The sequence below is a fragment of the Triplophysa rosa genome, linkage group LG13, assembly GCF_024868665.1.
Source record: "Triplophysa rosa linkage group LG13, Trosa_1v2, whole genome shotgun sequence".
Classification (NCBI taxonomy): domain Eukaryota; kingdom Metazoa; phylum Chordata; class Actinopteri; order Cypriniformes; family Nemacheilidae; genus Triplophysa; species Triplophysa rosa.
In genome coordinates this window covers 21,296,017-21,322,542 of record NC_079902.1, presented here as the reverse complement: position 1 = coordinate 21,322,542, position 26,526 = coordinate 21,296,017, and the positions used below count along the sequence as shown (strand labels likewise).

The window sequence follows — 26,526 nt, the reverse complement described above, 5'->3', positions numbered from 1 at the left end:
CACAAAACCCAAACATTCCTCTGTTGTCAAAGCCACAGTCTCTTTGGAGAATTATGAGTTTGTAGAGCTCTGCGGAGGGCAAGAGTGCGTTAACAGGGCTTGTGTGTTTCTTTCAGTGAGCAGAAATGTATTCTGGGAGGAGAACGCTAGAGATCGCAGACTGTGTGATTGAACTCGGTGGGACAGAGAGATATCTGATTAATAAATAAACGCTTTCTCAATGGCTTCCATATGCCGGAAAGACTTCTCCAGCACCTCGGCTGTTTTTATCAGACGCGACGATGCTCTGATTAACCCAGATGCAATTAGAACAATGACACACCCCAGGGGGGGGTCAACAACACAAACAAACACATTCTGAACAAACACAAAATAATTCTGAGAGAGTACTATATACTTATAAATCAGAGTTTGTACAGTATATGCAAAAGATTAAAAGACCCAGAGGAAGGTTCTAATGCTTAGATGTTGATCTGTCATACTGTAGCTGAGATGTAATGCTGTTTCACATATCAACTTTGTCTCAGATGTATTTCAATTACCTCTCATAGACGTCAATGAGATTAAATGGAAATTTGTAAATGGAAGTCTTTTGCATCCCTGTTATTTCTTCAGAAAAACAAGACTCATAAAGGTCTCCATTAGAGTTTCAGAAGAGATCTTAAAGGGGGTGGTTCAACAGTGTTTCATGCATTCTGACTTCTTTACAATGTTAAATGCGCTGGCTTCTCATGCTTGAAATGGTCAATTTGTCAAAAAACGAGTTCGACGTATGACGTATTTTTGTGCTCGATACACTCCCCCAAGGTTCGTATAGGTTTCAGAAAGTTTTTTTCAAACATGAAATTCTCTTACGTAACAACTTTTCACAGTCCCTTATTGGTCATTTCTCCAAATTGGTCAAAAGATTGAGATTTTTAGATATACAATTTTGAAATTTTCTCACAGACACACACTCGTTCTCCAGAGACAGAAAAGATGAAATCCTGACGAGCACAGTTGTTTTCCGTTTAGTTTATTTCAGATGGTACATTATCATGGGTCACAGAAACAGTGAATTCTCATTTTACACCTGATTTTATACAGATGAGCAGAGGGGAAGAAACCGGCGGAGGACCGGCACAGTACAACAGGTCTGCAAAGTGACCCGGTGGGCAGTAATTGAGGGAGAGTTTTTGAGAGCAGGTGCTTTCGTACGGGCAGGGTGTCAAAGGCAAATCCAACATTGCAATGAGAGACATGCTCGTATCACAGCGTACCCAGCAGAACCACTCAACCAGTCACAAAAAAACAAACAAAAAAATTCTTGGCAAGAAATTTCATCCATGATATAAAACCTGCTTTTGTGTGCTATTGTACTATTTTCCCACGTCAGGCCCTTGTACATCACATGAAACTTTAACAATGACTGAGCATGTGCAGCAGCAAGTGAAATGAGTTAGGGTGCCCTTAACACTGATTTCAGAACACGAACATACCCACATGAAAAAATTCAGAAGTACACTTTAGTATTTACTACGGAAAAAACTGTAGTAAATTGTAGTGAGCTGTAAACTATTTTACAACGTTTTGTAAGCGTATACTATAGTAGTCTGTAGTATTTACTATAGTAAATTGTGGTAAATAAGTGTAAGTATACTTTTATATTTTCGGTACTATGGTTTATTATAGTAAATACGAATTACACTGCAGTATTCTACTTTTAACTTATGTTGAAAGTAACATTTTAGTGCGGACGTCTCTTCAAACAGCCGAAAGCATAAATTGGGCAAATTATTAAATAAATGAACATAAGGGAGCAAGATTTCTAATTCTGTGTATATCTGTGAAGTTCCACAAGTTCCATGTGGGCCTGCAAATGCTCAGATAGACTATGGGCAGAGTGTTCACTGTTGATAGTTTCATTAAAATTAACTCTGGAAACAGACAACGCAAATCCGTCAAGTCATTAATAAAAGTAAAAAATACAGCGTTATCCACAAAAAAAGATAAGTGCACTCCATAAAAGAGGTTTAAATACAGATACTATTTTGGGCATCTTCATTAGAAAAACATTAGCGGCGGTGATTATTTTCATGCAATTGATGGTGCATTGTGGGGTGAAACGGTGGCACAGTCCACTGGCCTCATAATGCTGAGCCAGAGGAGAGAGAGAGAGAGAATCAACATCAGTACCACTAAAATGAGTTTCAGAACGGGCGCCTGCAGCCGCCAAATAAATCAGTGTCCGCATACTATAATAATAAAGCTATGAGCCTACAGGGTAAACTACTCTCTCTCTCTGGTTTTACCCTCTTTCAGCTCTCTCTCCAGCTCTCACTGGGGTACTTTTTCTCTAACCCACTCTCTCCTCCTCTCTCCTATCCGTTTATCCCTCTTATTGTGTGTTTATCTCTTTTCCGTTCCCCTGCTCCCTGCGATGCAGCGCTCGACGCGGAGGATCCGCCGCGACGGGTTTCTCCTGTGTACACAGGCACAGATGGGCAAGGAGGAAATGTCAGACACAAGGAATCTTCGTACGGGCCAAAACGTGGTTGTAATGCGGCACACGCGAATAAAGTCAAACAACACAAACTGCTACGGCTAATTTGGTGTGGGCCGCGTCTCTAACGCTCCGTTCCAAACCCGCGTGTGCCTACACGGGCAGCTGCCTACTTAGAGAGCCGACTAAAATAAATCCGGTTGGAAAATCCGGTTTAAACTGGCATGGCCGTGAAAATGTATTATTAAAATATAGTATCTTCTCAGGGTTGCACCCAAAAACAGGCATCTTAAAAGGCGTCTGAAGCGATGCCTTAAAATTCAGTCTAGGTAGGCAACTCATTACGTTTTCCAACCGAACTTTCTCACTCGAACTTTCCCGCAACTTGCATTTATTTAACGCATGGCTTTATTTTTTTCTCTGAAATATTCTAGTGTGAAATACTGACACCCCTGCCGCCTTCCCCGACTCTAATGTCACTCATCCGACGCCTCCTTCTGTTACGGCTGGGCGGACGACACTGGCCCCAGATAACAATTAAAAAATAACAACAGCCATCATAAAGGCCGCCCGCGATCTCGACAGGCGCATCAATCCCGACGCGCCTGCGTTTCTTCTCTTAATTAACCCTGCTGATTGAGCGGGCGCGCTGCGTGCCTCGCTGACCTTGCGCTGGAGGAGAAGACGTCGAAAAGCACAACGTCTGTTCAATCAGGCCGTTCCTCCGCATAATAGAACAGTTCGGAATCTGATTGTTAAGTCGTGTCGGTGTAATCTAAGGTGCTTCGCGTGAACGCCGGATGAGATATGAGCACTTTAGCTGAGCTTTAATTTCTTCCGGAGAGGAAGAGGGGGGTGGCGGACATCTCGAGTACAGCCCTCACGCTGTAAGGCTTGGCTTGATTGCTCGGTCCGAACCCTCCTCCTCCTCCGGCCCCCGCAGGCTGTAGGCCTACTTTTGGCTCAGAATCACGGTGGGTTTGCGTTGTCAACACGAGGGCCGCTGAGAGTTTTAACGGCAGCTGTTTACCACTGTAGCAAGACAACAACTCGGGGGGGAAAAGATGCCAGTTTTGCCATGTTTTTTAAATATTTGTCCCTTCGGATTTACATAGAAACTTAAGTCGCGTCACATTGGTAAGTCTGGCACTAATATACACGGAGAATGTGTGCTGCTGTCCAAAAGCAATTTATTCTGAGACAAGCAGCTATTAGAAATACATAATTTTGTAATAAGCGAACATGCAAAAACCTCAGAGCGATTCACTTTTTCAATGAGATGGATTGCGTTAAACCGGAATCACATTAACAGTCACCTTGAACCGGTTTGCTGGTGTGCACGTATGTCTCAAATAAATCTTTCACACCAACCAGATGAAACAAATTCTGATGTCAAGTGAACTCACATCTACACTAAACTCTCTATAGTGAAAGTGCTTTAAAGGATTAGTTTGCCCCAAAATCCTAGTCATGTTTTTTGAAATCTTGAAAACCTCAAACAGCACAGTTCATACAACTTCTCATTTTGTGCTCCACAACAAATAAAAAGTCATGAGGGTCAATTACACAAATGAGATTTTTGGGTGAACTACCCCTTTAAGAAAACTCCTAAAGAGACAAAGATGCTGTTAAGACTAGAAGTGATACAGCTACCTCCACTGGGCATGCGCACTTCAACACCGCATAATTTGTCACGCTGAACAACAGTTACTTACTGTTTTTATATTGTAAGGTTAGGTTTAGGGTTATGGTAGGTGTAGGCGTTAGCTAATGTAATTTATTGTCATTTTATGGCGAGATTTTGCATCACTTCCGGCCGTAGCTGTAGCCTTTCGAGCCACAACCCAGAGATGCTCTCTCGCTTCCTTAAACATACACAATAACAAATCAAGAGAGAGAGAGAGAGCAAAAGAAACAAGATTGAAAAAAGCCTCAGTGTCAGCAAAAGATGTATAAGGAACAGAAAAAGCATGTGATTCCAGACTGTATGTTTTTTTTTTGCTGGAGGGTTTGACGCTCCGTGTTCTCTTCTCTTCATCTCTTTTCTATCTCTTTCCCATCACAAGTAATTCTTTCGGCGTGAACATGCAACAAGATAAACAGTTTGTGTTGTAAGCCATTATCTCTGTGAAAGTAAAACAACAGACTCAGAGAGAGGTAGCAGGCGACGGGCGGCTGGAAAATGACTTCCTGTTCATCCCCCCGGGTTCTAACACCAGACCGGACTCCGACACCTGCTGTGCGGCGATATATTTATTTATTTCGTTTGTTTATTTCTTTATTTCCCCTTTATAACTCATGTTGTTTTTTTCTGTCGAAGGACGTGTTTTTTATTTACGCCCCTGGTTAGAGTGCACAGTCTGTGCTGAGTCCAAAAAAATGAATGCACATCGCAGATAGAGCAATAAAAGAAAAGCGCTTGCATCCGCGCGATCCGGGGCAGGCGCGTGTGCTCACGTGTTTAGGTGTGTGACCTGACTTGGGAGACACGGGGGTTGTGAAATGCGATAGATTTAGGAATCGTGCTCGACATGGTTTGTCGACAGGCTGCGATGTCAAGCGAATCAAACTTGCACGTCCACATACACACATACATTTCGTCTCAGCAACAAATAAGCACAGCGGGTTTCTGAATGCAACTGAACGCAGGTAATGCGATGCTGCAGCACACGCACATTTAGAGAAAGCCAAGTAGCAAGTCTCGAACAGCCGGAGTTTTCCGTCCATATCTGAAGCTTTATATGATACATCACGTGATCAAATCGGTCATCATCGGCTACAGTCAGTCTGATGAGTCGTGATTCGAATGGCTCGGGGAATCCGATTAAAAAAAAGCGATTCCCTAACGACCAAGCAGCTACAACTATAGCGGAGCCTCTTCCCCAGGAGAAAAATAATGAATGACAGACAGACAGAAAGAAGGACAGAAGAGTTTTCCCCTCGCTTCGCTCTCTCCAGCGCTCTGATGTGACGTTCCACTCGTCTCTCGATAACAGGTCTTAGAGTCTGATGTGAAAGTTTGTGTCGGCGTGCGTGTGTGCGTGTGAGAAGGTGTGCGAGCGTTGGTTTCTACCCCCAGCTGAGGGCAATCAGCAGCAGAACCGCGAACAGGAAGTGAAGCTCGGAGAGGGTGGCGGCTCGGCTGTGGACCCTGCCCGCCTCGGAGCCCAAATTAGTGACTGTCACCTTCTCCGAGAAGGGTGGGATGACGTTGAAGCCTCCTGCTCCGGTTTCGTTCTCATCTTCCTCTTCTTCCTCATCATCTTCTTCGCATTCCGCTACCTCCTGGAAAATGAGAGGTAGTGTTAGAGAAAAACACGGACCTGAAAAATCACAAATGAGATGTGTTTAAAGGGGATGAGTGTCATTTCTGCGCCATCGGTGTCAGGAGAGGGAATTGCGAAAATGATGTTTATTTGCAAACATGTTTCCTGAGGACTTAAAGGGATAGTTCACCCAAAAACAAAAATGCTGTCATTTCTTCGCCCTTAATCCTGCATATGACTCTTTCTTCAGTGGAAAACAAAAGAAGATATTTTGAGGAATGTCTCAGTGGTTTTGTGCTCATTCAATGGAAGTCCCTGAGGGCCAGTGTTGATTGGTTTCCAACGTTCTTTAAAATATCTTCTTTTGTGTTCTGCAGAAGAAAGAAAGTCATACAAGTGGAATGACATGAGAGTGAATAAACGATCAAAGAATTTTCATTTGTAGGTGAACTATCCCTTTAAGTCACTAAATGTTGCCCCCAAAATACCCAGAAATCTCACAAATGTCTCTGTTAGCGTATCGATGGAGATCTCAACAATGCCACAAACTGATCTTAGATTTGTCAAGATACCAACGTTTTAATCAAACGTCAAGTTTTAATTACATAACTGAGAACTCAAATCTTCTGCACCATAAAAGAGCAACCTCTGAGCAACATATTTAATATTATATTTTCATTAAGTAGAATATAATAAATGTTTAAAAAATGAATGCTAACTGAGATCTCCTTTAAAGGGGTCATATGGAGCGAATGTGTGTTTTTCTGTGTCTTTGGTGTGTTATAAGTTGCCCGTGCATGTATTAGACACGTAAATTGCAAAAATGAAAGTGTCGGAGCAAAAGATGCATTCTATCTAAAAGCGAATGCTCACCCAGACCTGCCTGAAACGCCTCGTGTAACCACACCCCCACAAATCTACGTCAGTTCGTGGTATGATTTGACTAAGACCGCCCAAATGTACACGCAAGTAAGGTGGTCGTACCTGTCAGTACAATTGCTTTGGGACCTGATGTTCCAAATATGGTATTTAATGCCAAATATGGTGTTACATTTCCGTCACACGCTTGCAGTATTCGACCAATCACTATGCACTGGTTAACCGGCCAATCATAGCAGACCTCGCTTTTCAGAGTGATGAGCTTTGTAAAAAATCTGTGCGTTTCAGAGAGGCGGTGCAAAGAGGAAATACAATCATGCACGGTGTGTGGAAAATTCATTACAAACATCTAAAACAAACGATAATATTCGTTTTAGCCGTGTCATATGACCCCTTTAATGTTCCGGTGATTTAAAGGAGAAACTTGTGAGCAATACAACTAGGAAGCATAAGAATGGTGGCACAGTGAGTATTTATCATCGAGAGGAATGGAGAGATTGTAAGGGATTATAAACGAATGATAGAGAGAGACGGGTAGGAATATATTAATATTAATGAAGTTTTTACTGACGCAACGCTGCATGCAAACACCTTTAGCTAATCCGTTCAGAGAGAGACACGCAGTCGGCTTGAGAAAGTCAGACGCACATCGAGAGAGACAGATGAGGAAAGACATGGACTTTTAGAGAAGAGAGATTTGGAAAACACTATTGAGAAAGAACGAGAGGGTGTAGGAACGAAATAAATGACAACAGAAACTGAATTGAATCCTTTATGTCTGCAGGCCCAGATTATCTCTAAGCTGAATGCTGTGGTCTGTGTGTTCTGAGAACAGAGGATGTGAACGCCGTCCAAAGCGAGGACAGACGCACGACACAGATCAGAGCCGTGATTTTTGATAGAGTCGGTTCGTGCGTGGATGCTGGGGGATTATTTGGTCGCTTTTATGTGGGCAGCAAACAGACAATCCATTTTACAATAGATAGTCAAGTAAAGGTTGCTATCACGTATGGTGCCAGTCTCTGAATCCTTTAAAGCGTATTGGTTAAAGAAATAAAGAAATTGACTAAAAGAAAAAGAAATGACTAGCGAGATATTGCGCTGTTACACCGAGGTCAAACTTTGGTGTTAAGCCCCTGCTGGTAGATGCCGTAACTGCACCATTACAAAAAAGTTTCTTCCTGGCTATTCAGAAGTAGTTATGTAGCCTATTCCAACAAAATAATAAACTTGCAAGCAATATATTAGTCAAAAATAATAATTAGAATCAATTATTACATTTAATTTGTAATAATTCTGAAAAATAAACAATTTAATAATTATTCTATATTAAACTATATTATAGGCTACTTCATTTGTTTTATATTACACTAAATACACAACATACTAAAATTCCTTATATTTATAATAAATGATTTATAAAATAATTACTAAATATTTTCTAAACAAATAAATACTAAATGAATATGTAAATATGTAAATATATATATATATATATATATCATATTAAATAATATTAAATATTGTTTTACAATTGACCACATTTTTCAAGGGACTGTAATAGTGTCCAAGAAATATACAGTATTGATCAAAAAATTATAATTAGAATCAATTATTACATTGGATTTTTAATCCTTGTAATAATTTAATAATTATTCTATATTAAACTATATTATACTTTAATTGTTCTATATTATACTAAATACACAACATACTCAAATTCTTTATATTTGTAGTAAATTATTTATAAAATAATTACTAAATTTTCCCTAAACAAATCAATACTAAGTGAATATGTAAATAAATAAATCATATTATATGATATTAAATATTGTTTTACAATAGACCACATTTTTGAAGGGACTGTAATAACGTGAAACGGACATATTTCATACAGACTTGAAACATATTTCAAAATATAAAATATAATAATCAAATATTTCAATAATGTTTCTAAGGTCCAATCAGTGAATTCCTGAGGCATCCATAGTGATCAGTCACATGGTGTTTATGGCTCAGGTTATTGGCTCAAATCTAAACCGAGTACACAGAAAAATGAGTGTCCATGAACTAAATATGTCTGCACGTACGTCACGTTCATCTGGGCTTGAATGCACCAGCTGGCCGACCATTGAAATGAGAATGCTGACGGACAGTTTTCTCCAGGTGTCCCTGGGTAATACAGTACCGGAGAACCTGTGAGTCACTCTTTGCGAAGCATATCGTGATGCTCGAAGCACAGAAACCATGGCGACCACAGGATTGACAACAAATTAAAGATGTGATTGCATAACGCTGCCTCCTAAGCCTCATCGAGTCAGTTAAAGTTTGGCAGTCGGCCATAATGAAAGAAAAATAAGGCTGACACCCTCATTCCAAAGCACAATAGAATCTGACTAAAGGAAGAGCAAATCGATATAGATTTAATTCCCTCCCATGATTGTGTTCTTGAAGGCCTGTGGGTTCTGTGATTATTTCTGATTGAATTGAAGGTGGCAGTTGAGGCGGCTTGATTCCGACCCTACAGTCCGTTTGCCGTTTGCCGTTTGTTTACCGTCGCGGTGTGGTCTGAAAAACATGTCAAATGATTCATAAACACGTCTATGACATTACAGCTTTTTGAAGGGTAAAGACCAGCTAAGACTTTATAAGGTCATGTCCATTGGGGACAAATGGTCTCAGCCTTAAAAATCCATTGATTGAGAGGTCAATCTTCTGAAAACTAGTTTGTCACCTTCAGGATGAGATGCTGTGACAAATCTACCGTTCCAAAAATTGTAACCCACTTAAATCTGAACATGAAGAAGTTTTATGAGCATCCCACATGCTCAAAGTCAAGTGAATTGCTGTGGGTGGGATTTTGTTCACTGTAGCGGCTGCAGGGGCTGCGACACGTCAGCGTGTTTCTGAAGCTTCACGTTCAGCCGTGCATCAAGTCGTTCTGTTCAGGTCCTGAAATGCATCAGTATGCTTAAAGCGGCAGGACTGCGGGGCTGTTCGGTCCGTCAACTCTGGGTGCACACGGACGAGCCGCCTGAACCCCTTTTTTACAAGCTGAAGAAATTAGCCACAAGGCCAAACTCGTGGGTTGTTCGTTCGTGAAATCAAGGCTACGAACTCGACCGGAATCCGAATTAGATTTGTTGGAGGCGGAGTTTAGCATCTACACATTCTCATCTACACTTTAGAAACAAACAAATGAAAAAGTAAAGTAAATGGGTCTATCTGTTCAGTAAAAAGTGAGTAAGCATTGTAATGGAAAGAGACAGTCGGGTGGTTTTAGGAAATTTTGTTCAGTACTCACGAGTTCAGGTTCGGGCAGCAGGTTGATGTTCAGATCGTTGCGCTGGACCTGGGGGGAGGGGCGAGGTGGAGGAAGGGGTGTGCCCTCCACTGGACGGGGGGTGGAGCTTCCCATGCTATCTATTGCATTACCTGTCAGCAAAGAGGCGGGGTTTAATAAGTTTAAAAATAATTTTTACAAGCATGTAATTTTGCAGCTTTTATAGTCATTTGGGGCTTTTATATGCTGATGTATTGACCAAATTATAAAATACACAATTAAATACAAAATATTTATGACTTATTTTGGGTAATGTACAAATTTCTAAAGCATGTAAAGGAATGTATGTTATGCCTTCAGTTATTTTTACATTCAAATATAAGTTGCATTACGGGCAGAAATATTTTACAGGCATCTATACTTTATGCCTTTTTTAATCATAACTATTGGTCACTTGTCACATGTCTGTGGGTTTTGAAAATATTCCTGCAATGAGAAGTACATTCACTTGTAAAAAAAACATAAAATAAAAACGCTCCACCCATTTCAGCCAGGGATTTTAATGCCCAAGACACATTCCTTTAAAAACATATTATTTTAAAACTTGTGGGGGGAACGTGTATTTAATAAACCATAAGCAGGACACATAAAGTCAGGATTTATTCTGGACATGTGCGAGCCATTTCACTTCCATATTCTGACATAATCCTATTTCATGACAAAAAAAACGCAAGACTTGATGTAGCCCTTAGGAAACCCTTAGGTGTCTACATGTATTAAGAAATTAAATTAGGTTTGATCTGTAAATGACATTGTGCGATCAGTACTCACGCAAGCAGATGTTACTGTTGAACATATGTAGGATACGCAGACAGTCCTGCCACTGGTTTCCACTGCCTTCACAATTACACCACTGCGACACCTCTGTACTGCTGTTACTCACGTAGTTTGGAGTCATGATGGTGCCTGCAGAGGAAAGAATGAAAAAACAGGAGATGAGAGCGAGAGATGGAGAGAGTCAGAGGAAGAGACACTGTGCCAATTAGCCTAAACCCCATCTGTGAGAAACTCCATCCAGTGTAGTCTGTTCACCCCCCCTCCGGTTTAATTATACAGCCCCAGGTCTGTTCTGTTAACTCAATGTAAGTGCCACACTTGCTTAAAGGAACAGCTTGCCCAAAAATGTACATTCTGTCATTATTTACTTGCCGTCATGTTGTTCTAAACCAGGTAAAGAAATTAAAGAAATAAAAAACCCGTACACTGATCTTTTCCATATAACAGATTGTGTGTGAGCAAACCTGTCAAGCGCTGTAAAAACTGCTTATAATGTACAGTATGTCATGTCTTCGGATGCTTTACTGGAGTTCCATGCGAGGAACAAACTGAAATTACAGTTATAAAATGATGCGAGATTAAATTTATGAATTTATTCACCATCTTGAATATAGTGGTCTGGTTACAAACCTACAGTCAAATAATTTGTTATAGTTTTGCTAATGTACATCTCTTAAATATATATTTTTTCTATGTATTTCATACATTTCATTAATTCATGTTTTGCTTGCATCTCCACTAATATGAATTCCCTATAAAGTATAGAAATACATTTTTATTGAACTGAATATGAAAATCCGTTACATCTAATTCATGAACGATTCGATCAATCCGACTTGTGCATCCAAAACAAACAGCTTTATAACATTAAAGCTTCTTCCTTTTGTGTTCCACTTAGAAACCACCACCACCATAGAGGTTTGGAGCGTCTGAGACTGAGTAAATAACGACAGAATGTTCACATTTGGATGAACTAATCCTTTTAAGTAAAACCCGCAACATGAACTTGATCCCCAAACGCTCCGACCGGCTGCACCTTGTACCATTTGCCGTTTTGCGCACTCAGTCATTCAATAAGAGATGGCCGTCATTAAAAATGCAGTATTATTTAAGTACAGATCGTGCAGTGATGTATCGATTTGTCCGTTCTGAACTCTTCATTAAGTTCGTGTCCATTTCTTAAGGTCGTCTGAGGTGCATTCTCACCGATGAGTCCAGCTTAGGCCTTGAGACACACGGCTCCACTCTCCCGGAGACAGCCGGAGGGCGAAAGAGACGACGGTTGACAGTTTTGCTGGAAATCAGCCAATCTCGACCTGACCGAGCAGACAAAATTAAATATGGACGTGTGATTATTAGAACAGATGTACGTCATATTCTGACAGATGAAATACACACGAGTGTACGATCGGTAATTGAATCTTCTTGATTTTTATGAATTTTCTCTTGTATTTTGAGTTGGCCCAAGGCGTGTACTTCTACCTGCAGTGTAACCATTTTTGTTAAGTGTCTTTGATATTTGTCTACTCATGGAAATACGCTCACCTAAAAAAGGATTCAGACACTTAAAAAAACATGAAATACGTCAATGTTTCATATCTCAAATGTTGGGGAGGAACATAGCCTACAGTCTTCAGTTTCACGTTTATTATTATTGACATGATTTGTTACTTGGTATTGCTAATCTTAGGCAGATGGTGTAACGCAGACAGACATTTTCATTCTAAAGACCATTTTGGCGAAATAATTGGACATGTCCATAAGTCAATCATTTGGAGACACACAGCTGCAGAAAAAATTAAGAGACCATTTCAAAATGATTTTCAGTTTTTCTGAATTTACCATGCTTTAGGTAAAATGATCATTATTGTTTCATTCTGTGAACTACTAACAATATTTCTCCCAAATTTCAAATAAAAATCTTGTTTCTATTTGGATTTATTTGCAGAACTGGTGAAAATAACAGAAAAGATGCTCTGTATTATTTCAGACCTCAAATACTGCAAAGAAAACAAGTTCATGTACACTGAACTGAAATGAGCACAATACATCTAGAAATGCTGAATAAATGAAAATGTGGCATGGTCTCCTAATTTTTCTTAAGCTGTACATCTGTTAAAAAAAGGCATTAGACTGCATTAGAAAACAAAGTGTCAAAGTAAGTCTATAGACTACAGGTCTATGTAATCAAAACATTTTTCTTTAAATACAGAGTAGATGACATCTAATCATATTAAGTATGACCTGTTGTCCTTTTTTGACATCCTATTCAGCATGTTGTATTGCTCTTAATGATGCTTAGATAAGCAAAACTGCCAGTAACATCTGTTACTCAAAAGAGATTAAAGGGAAGTGCTTCAAAGAGGAGAGCGGAAAATACAGAATGATGGTATGCAGTTAGATCGTGAGAGAGTATCAAAGGCTTGTGTCTGGATGAAGAGGTGGAAGACAGCGCAGCAAAACTAGGACTGTCAATGTACCGTCTTAATTCAGTGCAATTCATTACATAAAAAATCATGCGTACAACATTAATTGTGACCCCTGCACAAAAGGTTCTCAAGACAACCTGTTCAAAGTTTAAACCTGTTTATACCTTGAAACCATGAGAGCCATGTGTTTAAATGGGCGTGTCAAGAAGACATCCGTCTGTATGTGCAGGTGGAACACCGTAACCTTTTCGTCCAAACAAATACTTTGTAATAACTTTCAGACTAGCGTCTGCTTTATTCCACGCAAGCAAACACACTTCTTACCTGCACAGGTTGTCTTTGAGGCAGTAGCTCTCCAGATGGAGGCAGTTGGGCTGCCCGTCTCTCTCCTCATAGGAGCAGGATGGGACGATGGTTTTTCTCCTCCTCTCGCCGCACAGAGTGTCCGAGCAGGGGCAAAATAAGACGCCGAATCTGTACTCCTCGGGCACGCGCTCCAGGAAGCGCCGCAGAGCTCGATGGCACTTGTGCCTGTTACAGTGATTTGTTCCCGGTATGATTTTAGTACATGCTAGCGCGTACTCGGAGCGAAGGGAACCACACTTCTCAAACAAGCCACAGTCCTGAGCTGCTTTCAGGCACTGGTTCTGATCGGTCAGAGGAAGAGAGGACACTAAAGAGGAGAGAGAATGAAAACGTGTCTCAAATAAAGGTCCAATTGGTTATAGTTCATAAAGAATTATGATAAAGCTCGTCAAGACACAAATCATTCAGTCGGTTTATGATATGACACGCCTGAGCAACCCAACTACATTTCCCATCATTCTCTGTAGAAGTGTCAATACATCAGATATGTGTATAGATCACTTTGCAAGATGTAAACACTGGTCCAGAGGCACTTCCGGTTTCATTTCATTTTATTTTATTTTTAAATCTCACATACATAATTACATCTTAATGATATTTGTTTAACATTTGGATTTGGTTCTGTTGGTTGGATTTTGTTCAAACGTGTAAACAGGAAGTTCTTCTGGACCTGCGCTGAACCAGCGTTGTGTACGTCACCCGAAGTGGTCTATATTACAAACCTCATGTGCATCAGACACTCTTCATTTTGCATTAACTCTATAGATAGATAAAAAATGATGCACTGAACCATTTCATATTTCTTTATCAAATTCGCTTGAATCGTACCATAATAACAACAACTCTTAAAGGAGCATAAAGATTTTTTTAATTCAAGAAAAAACTCACATTGCATTATAGGGAAAAAGAAGACACTAAACTATTTAAACAAAATAGTCACAATCCTCGTCGTACTTTAATGAAAAATAATGTGGAAATTATAACGGGGTCTGAAGTTCAATGCTCATAATCAGAGTGACTGTATACCCTCCAACTCTGACTCCATGTTTATGAATTTTCTTCATACATATTGTCTATCTTTAATATACTTATATACTTAAAATGAGAGTTCACCCAAAAATGACAATTCTGTCATCATTTACACTCATACCCTCTTGTCATTTCAAACCTTTACGGCTTTCTTTATTCCACAAAACACAAAAGAAGATATTTTTAAGGAAGTTGTAATCGAACAGCACTGGACCCCATTCACTTCTTTTGTATGGACACATAACCTGTGCAAGTCAATGGGGTCCAGTTATTAACATTTTTCAAAATATCTTCTTTTGTGTTCTTCGGAAGAAAGAAAGTCATGCTGGTTTGAAATGACAAAAGGGTGAGTAAATGATGACAGAACTTTTATTTTTGAGTGAACTTTCCCTTTAAAAGTATGTCATTTATTTTTAAATATAATTATATCACTTTAACCTATACAAATAATTATACATATTTATACATACCTTCAATAATCTGCATATGGTGTATTGAGACTTTAAAATAGCACGACACATATAGGCCTACACTGAATTAAGAAGCTCTGATATCTGATACAAACAGAATATCCCACTTTTTTTATTTTTCATTCCCCCTTAGTTAATATCCCACCATCTTCATGGGAAATCTGCCTAATTTTCAAAAACAACTTTTAAAATAAGTTATAAAATAAAAACACGGCACTTGGACCGCACTAATAAAGTTAAATAAATCAACAGAAGGTACTGTTCAAAACGAAAACAAAGTAGTATTTGGACACTTTCCTGTTGTGAACTATTAGTGGCATGCGGTCATCGTTATTGATGAACTATATGTTGAGGGAAACTGACCTCACACAGTCCATTAAAAACGACCTTGAGGCCAGCTGGTTAAAAGCAATTGTGAAAAATGGCTCAGAAAAGTCGAGTCACTTATAACAAAAGCTCCAGCAGCATTTGTTTGCGATGCCTCTTGGTTTGATATTTTGTTCTTCTATGCCCTCTAACATTCATGCATTTTTTAGTGTCCAAATACTTTTAAAGGCCGCAGTACAAGCCTGCATGTTGTGCCTCTCTCTTATTTCACACAGATACAACAAAGACACGCTTTCAAAGACAAACGCGGCAGCATACAGCGATGCATTCATCACGGTGCAGTCAGCTGTGACGGATCTTATTCTGCCATATCACTGATCTGAGTGTAGTACCTGAAACTATCGAAGCCAGTTTGGATGTTTCGGTGTTTCTCACAAGTTCCAGTTCAATGTCTTCGTACGGGGACGTCTCAATGTCATCAAAACCTGTAACACACACACAAGCATATACAGTAGATACAGTTAGATGCTGAATTGTTCCAGACTAATGAAGCTCACCAAACCGCACCATTACCTTATCATTACGCCTAATTAACAGCACTGCAGATAATCAAATTACAGGGATTATCTGATATTACGTGATATTTCATGATAATGATTCATACAGTGCAATGCCACACAGTTCAGACTGTAATAAGAGCACAGTGTTTGTGCATTGGCTAATGTGTCAGTTCACAGTTTTAGGGGTCTGGATCAAAGAGAAGAGTTGAAATAGAAAGTCTATTTGTAAGATACAACCCCGGGGACCCTGTGTGCCGAGAGTGTTCAAACACACACACATAAACACAAATACGCTTGGATATATTGTCGCAGTCCTTCTAAAACCTCAGATGTGCGAATTCTGTTTTTCAGAAAATGGAATAAAACTCTGTACTTTGGGTTGGATCCAAGAGAACACACATACTGATAAAGACATTAACGGATTCACTGCATTGTGAATCACTTTGGATAAAAGCATCTGCCAAATGCAAACATTTAATATTTAAGTTTGCACTAAAAGTGGAGGTGGGCTCCTAAAGACAACATGAAAAAAAACATTTTGATGGATGAATGTAATGCTTTTAATAGGTGACTTATCTGTGCACTTAATTATATTTTCTTATAATCTTTCATCAAAAACGTTATCCTCCTCTCCCCCTCAAAACAACCTCTCTTCACTTCCGGTCACGAGGAATGGCGCGAGGGCGGTGCCCCAATGACTGACTGGCCATTTCTCAATTCCAAGAACGCAAAGAACGGACTTTGTTCTTGTGGAGACCGGTCTGGCGAGGCAGCCTGGGAAGAACGAACTTGGATGACTTCTGGGACTTCAAGCTGATTCCGTAGGCACGCAAGGCTGCATTCGATGCATCCTTGATATCGAGAATACATCCGGGTACTTTCATGCGTTCTCTGTTCTTGTGTTCTTGAGTATTGGAACTGGATTTTGACGGTTATTGATGACGTAGAGCGAGAACACGAGGACCGCATATTGAGAAATGGCCACTGATTGCAAACCGGTATTTAAATCTACTTCCATTTCGTTACCAACGCCCAACTTCCAACAATCCAATCAGTTCTCAATGGATGAAATCAAGTCCCGCCCTACATTTTTTTCTCATTTCAGTAGTCGTTTCACTCGAATATATAGACACGATGCAGAAAAGAATACAATCGCTACATGCGTTTCATTGCGACAAACCACTAAGCAAAGCACTGGACAGCCCCACCCCCAAACAGCACTCACATCTTCTTCCGAAACATATCAATAAAGACATCATTATGAATAAAGACATCATTATCAGTTTTTTTTTTATTTTTTTCTGATGAATTCTTGAAAGAATAGCCTAAGTTTTCAACCAAGTTCCAAAGAGCACCAGGAGATATGGATGTTACACCTCAATAGCAATCTTTGCATGCTTGCTTTTTGTTTCATAAAAAGAATGTTGTCAAGGACATTTTCTAAAATATTAGTTATCAAACCCACTCACAAACACATACACACAAATGCAGAATTCTTCTCATCTCGTTTACACATGCGTCACATTTTAGTCTACAGAGGCACGCATCAAGTGCACTACATTCACAATTAACCGGCTGATATTCTGCATGATACATTTGCATTTGAACCGCACAAGAGAAGAACACTTGACATTTCAATTGCGAGCGTTCCAAAAGCATTTATTTCTGAGCTTGTGGATCAGGCCGGCCCCGCGGGCCTCTCGGGGCTCTCCGGCCCCTGCGCCACTCTCAGACGCATGATGAGTTCTGTGCTCAGAGATGGCTGGGATTACTCAGCGTTTACAACAGCTCTTGATTAGCTGCTGCTGGAGCCGTCTTCCAGTTTCATAACATTGAATATTAATAAACCATATTGGATGGGAATATAGATGCAAAAACGATTCATTATGTCTTGATGATCCTTATGACGTCACGCAAACCGCGGTTCCTGCGTGTATTTATCGGTCCTGCTGAGCGTAATGAACAGATGAAGGAACGATCGAGATTAATCACGATAGGGCTGTCAGCGAGCCAGTCGTTTGTTTAGAATCTGACTGGGTTTGTGCCGGCCTGCCAGTTTGTACACATTACTGAGCAGTCATTAAACGCCATACTGAGTAAATCTAAATCCACTGGTAGCTCACTCAACACTCTCATTAAGACATTTTGGCATGTCCTGAAAGAACATAACAAACGGCATCCACTGAGATTCACGAGTTCAGTATTTATGAATTACGCCGGAACAGAGGCAGTCATTTCCGAAATGATTTAACTGAATTCTTTATGCATGAGTCTCTTGAGCTACGCCCTCCGTTCTTCTGCTTTGTGTTTCTTTATACCTGTCTGCTCTTATATCTTGATATTAAACTGTTTGAGAAGCGCTGGACATTGAACCGGTTTTGTCATTGAGTTGTATTGGGAATCTTGAAGAAACATGACATTCACAATGCTTTTAAGTTTCGTAATGTGCTGGGTAAACACGCTGGGAAATAAAGGGTGGGATTTGATTTATCTGTTGAGATTTAATTGGCAGTTCTTTTATGTATTTCTGAACAAGACTTTAAAAAATCTCTTTGTAACTTTAATAAAAGATTTTTGATAAATAAAGTGCACTGATAGGCAACATAAAATCGCATTTTCAACCACACTTACTCTTATAATCTAATTAATTTCTAAGTGAAACTGGCTATTTATTCACCTGCAGTTTTTTTATTCATTATCTGTTTGTTGTTTTCTGTACAGCCGCTTTGAAACAATACCAATTTTTTTGCAATTGCAAATCGTTTTGCAGTTTTCGCTTTAATGAAAACTTAACTTGAAGGACAGGATTGAGTTGATGTTGAGTAAATTTGAGAGCATCGCAAAAAGTGTGTGTGTTGCCCCTTTTTAGCAGTCACCCGAAAAGGAAAGTAATTTTAAAGGTGGAGAAACATTGCACATTGGTGAAAGATTATGAAAAATGCATTTTTTGTTTATAAACAACATGCACTTTATGAAGGACATTTGTTATGGCAGCAAAAAGGGTCATTTCTCTTTCCCATTGCCTTTAAATACACACACACACACACACACACACACACACACACACACACAGTGATGTCCCAAAAATGGAAAGACACCGGACCTTCCCAGCAGTTCACTCTATTCATCAAAGACAAATTAAACTGGGACAGTACATGAGGCAGTAAACACGTGAGTTTATAAAGTATTAGCGCAAGGTAAACACTTACCCTGCGGAAAACGGATGGTCCAGTAAACGCTCAGGCACTGCTGCTCCATGCGTGACCCCCGTTGGCATTTGCATTCTTGCAGGGGCTGATAGTGCATGAGGCTGTTCTGTGCATCAACGCAGGTCTGCTGCGTCTCCAGGGTCAGGGGGGCCACCGCCTCCTCATCCACGCATTATTCCAAGTGACGAAACGGCCTCTTACACTCCGGGTTCTGCATACATTCCTGTACAGCAGCTATGCAGTCCAAAGTCCCCGGGAACACCGGCACCACAGAGAGAAATGAACCTGGGGGGATAAAAATTAAAATGATAAATATTACTTTGTTAATGATGCACCTGCTTTACCAATAAGCAGACTGTGTTTTTTCTTTAAAGGGATAGTTTACCCAAACATGAAAATTCTGTCATTATTTACGCACCCTCAGGTTTTGCTTTTTTTACCGCTAAACACAAAGGAAGATATTTAGATGTATGCCAGGAACCAAACAGATCTCATCCCCCATTTACTGCCATAGTAGGGAAAATAAATACTATGGAAGTCAATGGGGGATGAGATCTGTTTGGTTACTGACATTCTTCCAAATTTCTTCCTTTGGGTTTAGCAGAACAAAGACATTTATAGATGTTTGGAACAACCTGAGATGTTTGGAACAACCTGAGAGTGAGTAAATGATGACAGAATTTTCATTTTTGGGTAAACTATCCCTTTAACATTTGGAGTTTGGCAAAAAAATCTTTGTTAAATTTAAACAACACTACACTGTTATGGGTAGCTGAGTAGTCACATTGGCTGAAATATTTATATATTAACAATATATAATTCAATATATTTATATATTAATAAACACAAGTTGCATGCAACACCATGCATTCCAATTCAGCCGAAATCTGCAGAGCTTTCCACAGGCGAAGGCCTGGTTATGAGCGACACGTTACAATTTGAATATTTTTATCTGTTTGACAGTAACACATTACAGTTATAATATCCATAGACAACACACACACACACACACACACACACACACAAACCATTCAGACTCTGAGAGCAGAAAAACCGAACATCAAAGTCCCTCAACTTACATTCAAGGGCAGAATTAATAATGTGTAAAATAATGCATAAGAGACCTTTTCTCTGAAGGGAATTTCTTGGCTAGCTATTGCAGGACGACAGATAACTCAAACCAGCGTGAAATCTTGATTCACGAAGTTCATACATCAAGGCGAAGTTTCAACCCTGGTTTCTCGACATCGGGTACTTTGTGCGCCGTCACCGCTCTTGAGCCAAATCCTGACAGACGTCACCAGCTCCAGAGACCCCCGCTGTCAGCCGCGGTGACCAGAGGGGAAACTGTGACAGGACTGTGTAATTTCAGAAGCTGCGATTTCTCTGTTTTTCATTAGGCTGCAACAGAAAAGCCCCTGCACCCCAACCCTGTAAGAGCATGAGACATGTGTTTCTCTTTCTTGTGTTTCAGTTCTCTGACCCCCATCCCCCCGGTATCTCTCTCAACAGAGGTGGGATGTGAAATTGCACTAGGCCTCATTTTAAAGCTCGTGGTGATTGAGAACTCATGGCTGTGGCCACCCGACTAAATGCTGTCCAACAAAATGGCACCTCCATCCAAAGCTGGTGAAGAGATGATCAATGTGTGAAAGACCGTCTACCACAGCAGCTAAAGTTAAACCGACACTCTGCCCTCTGATCACGCGCGCTGTTGACAAACGCTACATGGTTTGCTCTTTAACAATGATACAGTATGTCAAACGGTTGCATTTTCTATTTATTTCCAAATATCGTGGCTGTCCTTCTAAAATTTGTATGTTCAAATTTGCTGTTTTTCAGGAAATGGAAAAACTTTTTCAATGATGGCAAAGTTGTCAAAGTTGACAGGCACTTTTAAATACTTTTTATTGGTTAGATATTTGCAAAACCCAAATTATGATGATTTACGGAAACAATTCAAATCACGAAATATGGAGATACAAGGTTTCAGAAGGACAGCAGCGATGTGTAATCATATTAATAAGTAATGTCTTTAAATGTGCATTCAAACTATGTTACATTAATTACATTTATTGATGCTTTTATGGAAAATGAAAATGAGTTTATAAGAATTCTTATAGACTTTAAATAAACATTTCTTTTTACAGATGAAACTGAATAACCAGAAAACTAAAACACAATAATAGCTGAATTGAGATATTTTGAAGCAAAAAGAACTTTAAGTGGAAGGAAGGGGAAAGAGAGTAAAAGAGTAAAAGAGCAAAAGACAGACAGACAGACGGAAAGACAGAGAGAAAGAAAGAAAGAAAGAAAGAAAGAAAGAAAGAAAGAAAGAAAGAAAGAAAGAAAGAAAGAAAGAAAGAAAGAAAGAAAGAAAGAAAGAAAGAAAGAAAGAAAGAAAGAAAGAAAGGTAAACATAATGACAGACAGCAGACACCTCACACAATAGGAAACAGTCTCAGTATGGAGGCTGATGGCAATCAAACACATGCTGGCCGGGTATTACGATCTGTGTGTGTGCGCACTAAAATCACATTTAGCAAGTGACAGTGACACACACACACACACACACACGCACACACACACACACACACACACACACTTACACACGCCTTGAGGCTTTAAGTCTCATGAATTCACTGAGAGGAAGACAGAGACTTTAAACTGTTCAAGAGAGTGAGAAACAAAGACGTGAGGGAAAGAGAGACAGACAGGGAAAGTGCGTGTGGACGATCATGTACTGTAAATCTAACCATCCTTGTGCGACTGTATTTATGGGCTGCGACAGTAAACTGGCTCCGGCTGTCGATATGTGCGGATCTAACATGATTAACTAATCAATGTGTACAGCGGTCTGAGCCTCTGTGGTAACCCAAGCACCACTATATCAAAAAAAGACCACACAACCCCGACCACAACAAATCTGCACAATCCATTAGATAAATGACAGCATCAGGGCCCAAACCAAGCATTCTGACAAACCTGCAAACAATCAACCCCCGTAAATCCATTAAAACTGTTGTGTTTTTCCAGTGATGAATGACAACATGAATGAAAACAAATAGAAGTCTGACAATAAACACGATCTTGTTTGCGGTACAGCCATTCAGCGCACACTGTTATTTGCTGCATTGAGGGTTTTGTCAAATGTGGGTCAGGGTGCTGTATCTATTCACTGCGGTGACACGTCACATCAAAGCATGGCGGCGGTATTAAAAGAACCGGGTCGGATGGGCCTGAATGATTGACAGTGAGGAGAAATGGAAGACAATCCAGGAGCCCCGGAGGAGAGAGAGTTCACCGCAGGGACGTGATGCTGAGACGGCCCTCCTGACTAAATCACTGCACTCAGCGCCTTTAATGAAAATTGGCTACAACATCATCATAAAAGCCATGTGTGAAAGGAGCTCGGTTTAGACACACACACACTCGGGCCCTCTCTGATTCTGTCGCTTGGCTTGAATCTTTCAGTTGAGGCGAGAGAGTCCAACACCATCTGCTGTCACCGTGTTTGCCTTTCCAAATCCTGGTTATCAACAAAACACACGCGCGACCCCTGCAGAAGCCTATAGATCAACTCGTATCGTCATATGTGAAGAAAACATGACTGTGGGGGGAATGCATTTGTGAGTTGTTAACTCGAGCGGTTTACTAAACTTGTGCCAGTTCTCGTCGATTTGCTAAAAATGGCCGTGTAAATAGGCTGTCCCTGGGTATGTCCTTGGCAAGCTTTGACAGGAATGCATCTGAGTCCATTACAGCATTTTTTTTTTAAAGCAGAATCATGCAATTAGTAGATATGCTGACAAAGCCCTTGTTTGTGTTTCACCTGTGTATATAAATGCATTGACTCATCGTGCGTTTTTGGGGGGAGAAACTCATTTGGGTAAAAGCAAAATAAGTAAAACGCATTAGGTAAGCACGCCAGCCACGTTTTACCAGGACCTGCTAGACCTGTCTGCATCTGTCGCTGGGGAAATGAATCGAAGCCGCCAAAGTCGAGAGTTGCGCATGCGTACCTCGCGTGTCGACTTTTGTCAAACACACCTGGGCGCGCGCACACCTGCCTAAGGCCGATGTGATCCGTCAGTCTGAGAGCTCGTGTATTTGTAAACAACATCTAACAGTCGGTAACGCTTTCAACCTCAGGTTCCCTTTTAAAATCTTTATGCAAATGCGTTAAATGTGAAACTACAAAATGAAATCTTTTCCCACTTGATCGCCGTCAGGGGGTTTCAAGCGACTGATATACGACGCGACCCCCGGGGATACACACAGCACGAGCGAGCACATCAAATCTGCAATCATTAACACAGCTAATAAATAAACCTGTCGATCAGCGCGCGCATTACAGCGTGTTCTCGTGGCACCGGGGTGCGAGAAACAGCACTCACGATGATGAATGCCGCGCGTGCAATACACCACAAAAACACTCGCACAAAGACTTGCGATATTGCATCGTGTCGTCCCAGGTGTGAAAAGAAAGTAAAATCCCTCAAATGTTAGTTGCTGTGCAACGAAAGCACATCAGATCTGCCCTTTACTAACTCGCGAGTCTAATCTGTCTGAGTGTGTGTGAATGAAAGAGCGCGCGTGCGTTTGTGTGTGTTCTTGCCGTCACATAATTAGGAAAATATTGACTGTGACAGATCTCAGGTCTCATAACATGCTGTTATTTGCCGACGAAATTATATTTTTAGACCTGGCCTGCAAGGATTATCGCGCTTCGAGGAGCTCCTGTAATGTCTGGGATCTTAAAACTATTATTCTTTTGTGATTCGCTCGTTAGGAACTAACAAAATGAACGCTTTTCAAGCAGGACAACTAAATGTAATAAAACCAGCTGTTTTTATGAAATATCCCTATGACCTATATACTTGTCATTAAAGTAGGCATCACATATCAATGAATTTTTTATTAAATCGTATTAAAAGATACATTTCATCATGAGATAATTAAAGTGCACAACGTGACGAATGAACCATATACTATTGAAAAGCCTGTTAAGAAAGCCAACATTTATTTTAATTCTAACATGATAATTTGGTCCTTAAAAGACCAGAAATTATATTAGTAGAATAGTCTAAAGTCGTTCTTTATGTTGGAGTTAAAGGTTCACTTGTGATTTCAAAGCATTAAAAAGTTATTTAGCCGTTCCTAAATTACGAACCCATAAAAATGAAGCTTCATTGTTTCAGCACAACCACATGGCACAGCGGTTCCCCTAAAATACTGGTGATGGGCAACACGCCTAAATATCATCGAGTTCATGTTACGCATAAATTGGAAACGTGGAAATACAATTCATTAAAACACTTTTGTACTAACAAAGTGTATTTACCTTCAATGTACATGTTTTTCGTTACTGTTACTCAGTACTTATGTAAATGTAACACGAACATTGTAATGTAAAGTGTGACCCTGATGTGTCAATGTAAGTCATTCAGATTGTTTCTCAGACTTACCCTCAATGAAGAACAGATTTAGAAATAGTCCCAGAAGAATCATCTCGGCTGCTGCTGGAGGCGCTCGATTGGACGATGATGCTGCTCTGTTGTCTCGGGGAAGCGCGTCTGGAACCCCGGAATCGGTCCGTCTCGACCCCTCAGTCCGTCACTCCGCCGCCCACTACATCCATACACGGGGACCACCGTCCGACAGTCTCGTAGACAGAAATCTCCAAAATTGTGCGTCCGAAAATCAGATTCCAACTAAAAACTTGCACAATAACACGTTTTCTATTGCGTAAAAAGTGTCCGAAGAGCGGAGCGTTGGTTAGTAAAACAAGCAATCATACAATTTCAAACTGTCATACGCACAAGCACTATAGTCCTATACACTAACGATCTGTCCATCTAAAACGATAATCCTTAATTCAGACAACTACGACCATGACAGACGCGTAAAGAAGGTGCGCACTGGATGTGTCAATGCGCGCATTAAATCGCGTAAGGTTAAAATGTTAGAGCGCTAGATCGAGCACAGACGCGTGATTGCGAGCTGTCCCACAGCACTATGTGCTCAATCCTGTCCTCAAACTCAGCGGCCAATTTTACATGCATCTGCCTGCCTGTGATTGGCTCCGGCATTCTCTTGCGCAGCCATGCAAAATCCCTGACCAACACTCACATAAACATAAAGGTTCCAGTTAAAAGCAAAACGGATTTTACAGAGTGATGCCATAGGAGAACATTTTGAATGTCCACAAAGGGCTGTTCTGTAGTTCTGTATCAATAAAAGATCATAGTCATTTTATATAAAATGTTGGAAGATGGGGATTTAACAACTATAACAACTTTGATTCATGTTATAAAAAGCTCATTCAGTCATATTAAATAATATATTTAACATTAATAACAACAGTTAATCAAGATGCCACATAAACACTTTTAGGATACCTGAAAAAAAATTTAACAGGATGGTGCAACAGGCAAATGGAAATATCTGAGATTTCATCTTGAGGGTTCACAGGGTATTCAGTTTCGGTGTGTTTACAAAACCCCATATTGAGAAATCCCAAATGAACGGCAAGTCATCCAAACATTGGATAGTGTGAACAGAAGACTGTTCGAACTTTAGACTCTGAAGTTTTGTTGGCAGGACAACACAGGAATGACAAAGCTGTACGCTTGTTCCAATTTCAGATTTGCAATTGAAACTTTAATGAGAATTTGATTTGTCCAAGGGGTCCTACATGGTCCAACAACTGGTGCTATAATCATGAAGCTTATGTAGATACACATTCTGGTGATTACTGCAGTGGTCATCAGCATGCATGTGCGTGCACGCTGGTGGTTTGCTGGACAGACAATCTTAGCCATTTAACTAATCAGAGTAAATGTCATACAGAGCTGTTGGCCTGATGATGTCACAGTTGTGGAGTCGTTACATTGAGTGCTTCCATCTGGTGGGGCTTTGTAGGGGCCGGACAGCCACACTTCGCTTTTTCAGTGCACACTCTCGTTTTCAGCCAATCTGGCAACTCTTTGTGTCCTCTTCAAATGCAAGATGCAACTTCATCACCTTTTTTCAAAAAGACAGAAGTCAGTGTTTCTCAACCTGGGGATCTCAAGATGTCTTTAAATTATTTAAAATAAGACAAAAGCATAAAAATAAGTTAAAACATCAAGACATTTCAGTGTTTGGTTATTTGTAAAACAAATCTAGGGAGGGGCCTTTAAATATTACTGTGGACAATGGGGGGGCCTTCAAAACAAACTATAAAGTGATGCTTGCCCATGCCCGCTTTCAAGATTACATAGTGTTGTTTGTAGTTACCAAGGTGTCACTAGGTGTTCTGAGAAGTGTATAGTATGTATCTATGTGGTTGCTGGTATAGGTGCTATGGGCACTGCAGGTGCTTGCCAAAAAAACAATTTTCTACTA

At 40.2% G+C, this 26,526-nt stretch overlaps 1 protein-coding gene across 1 annotated transcript; it reads right to left on the bottom strand.

Moving 5' to 3' along the window:
* Window positions 1-999: 999 nt before the first annotated feature.
* On the bottom strand, window positions 1,000-25,177 carry gfra3 (GDNF family receptor alpha 3). The gene is given in 8 exon segments (XM_057350077.1): window positions 1,000-5,767; window positions 9,932-10,062; window positions 10,742-10,876; window positions 11,954-12,063; window positions 13,501-13,849; window positions 15,761-15,853; window positions 19,138-19,422; window positions 24,606-25,177. Coding segments are annotated over 7 exon segments (1,131 nt in total). The 5' UTR covers window positions 19,235-19,422; window positions 24,606-25,177; the 3' UTR covers window positions 1,000-5,551.
* Between the last annotated feature and the right edge of the window lie 1,349 nt (window positions 25,178-26,526).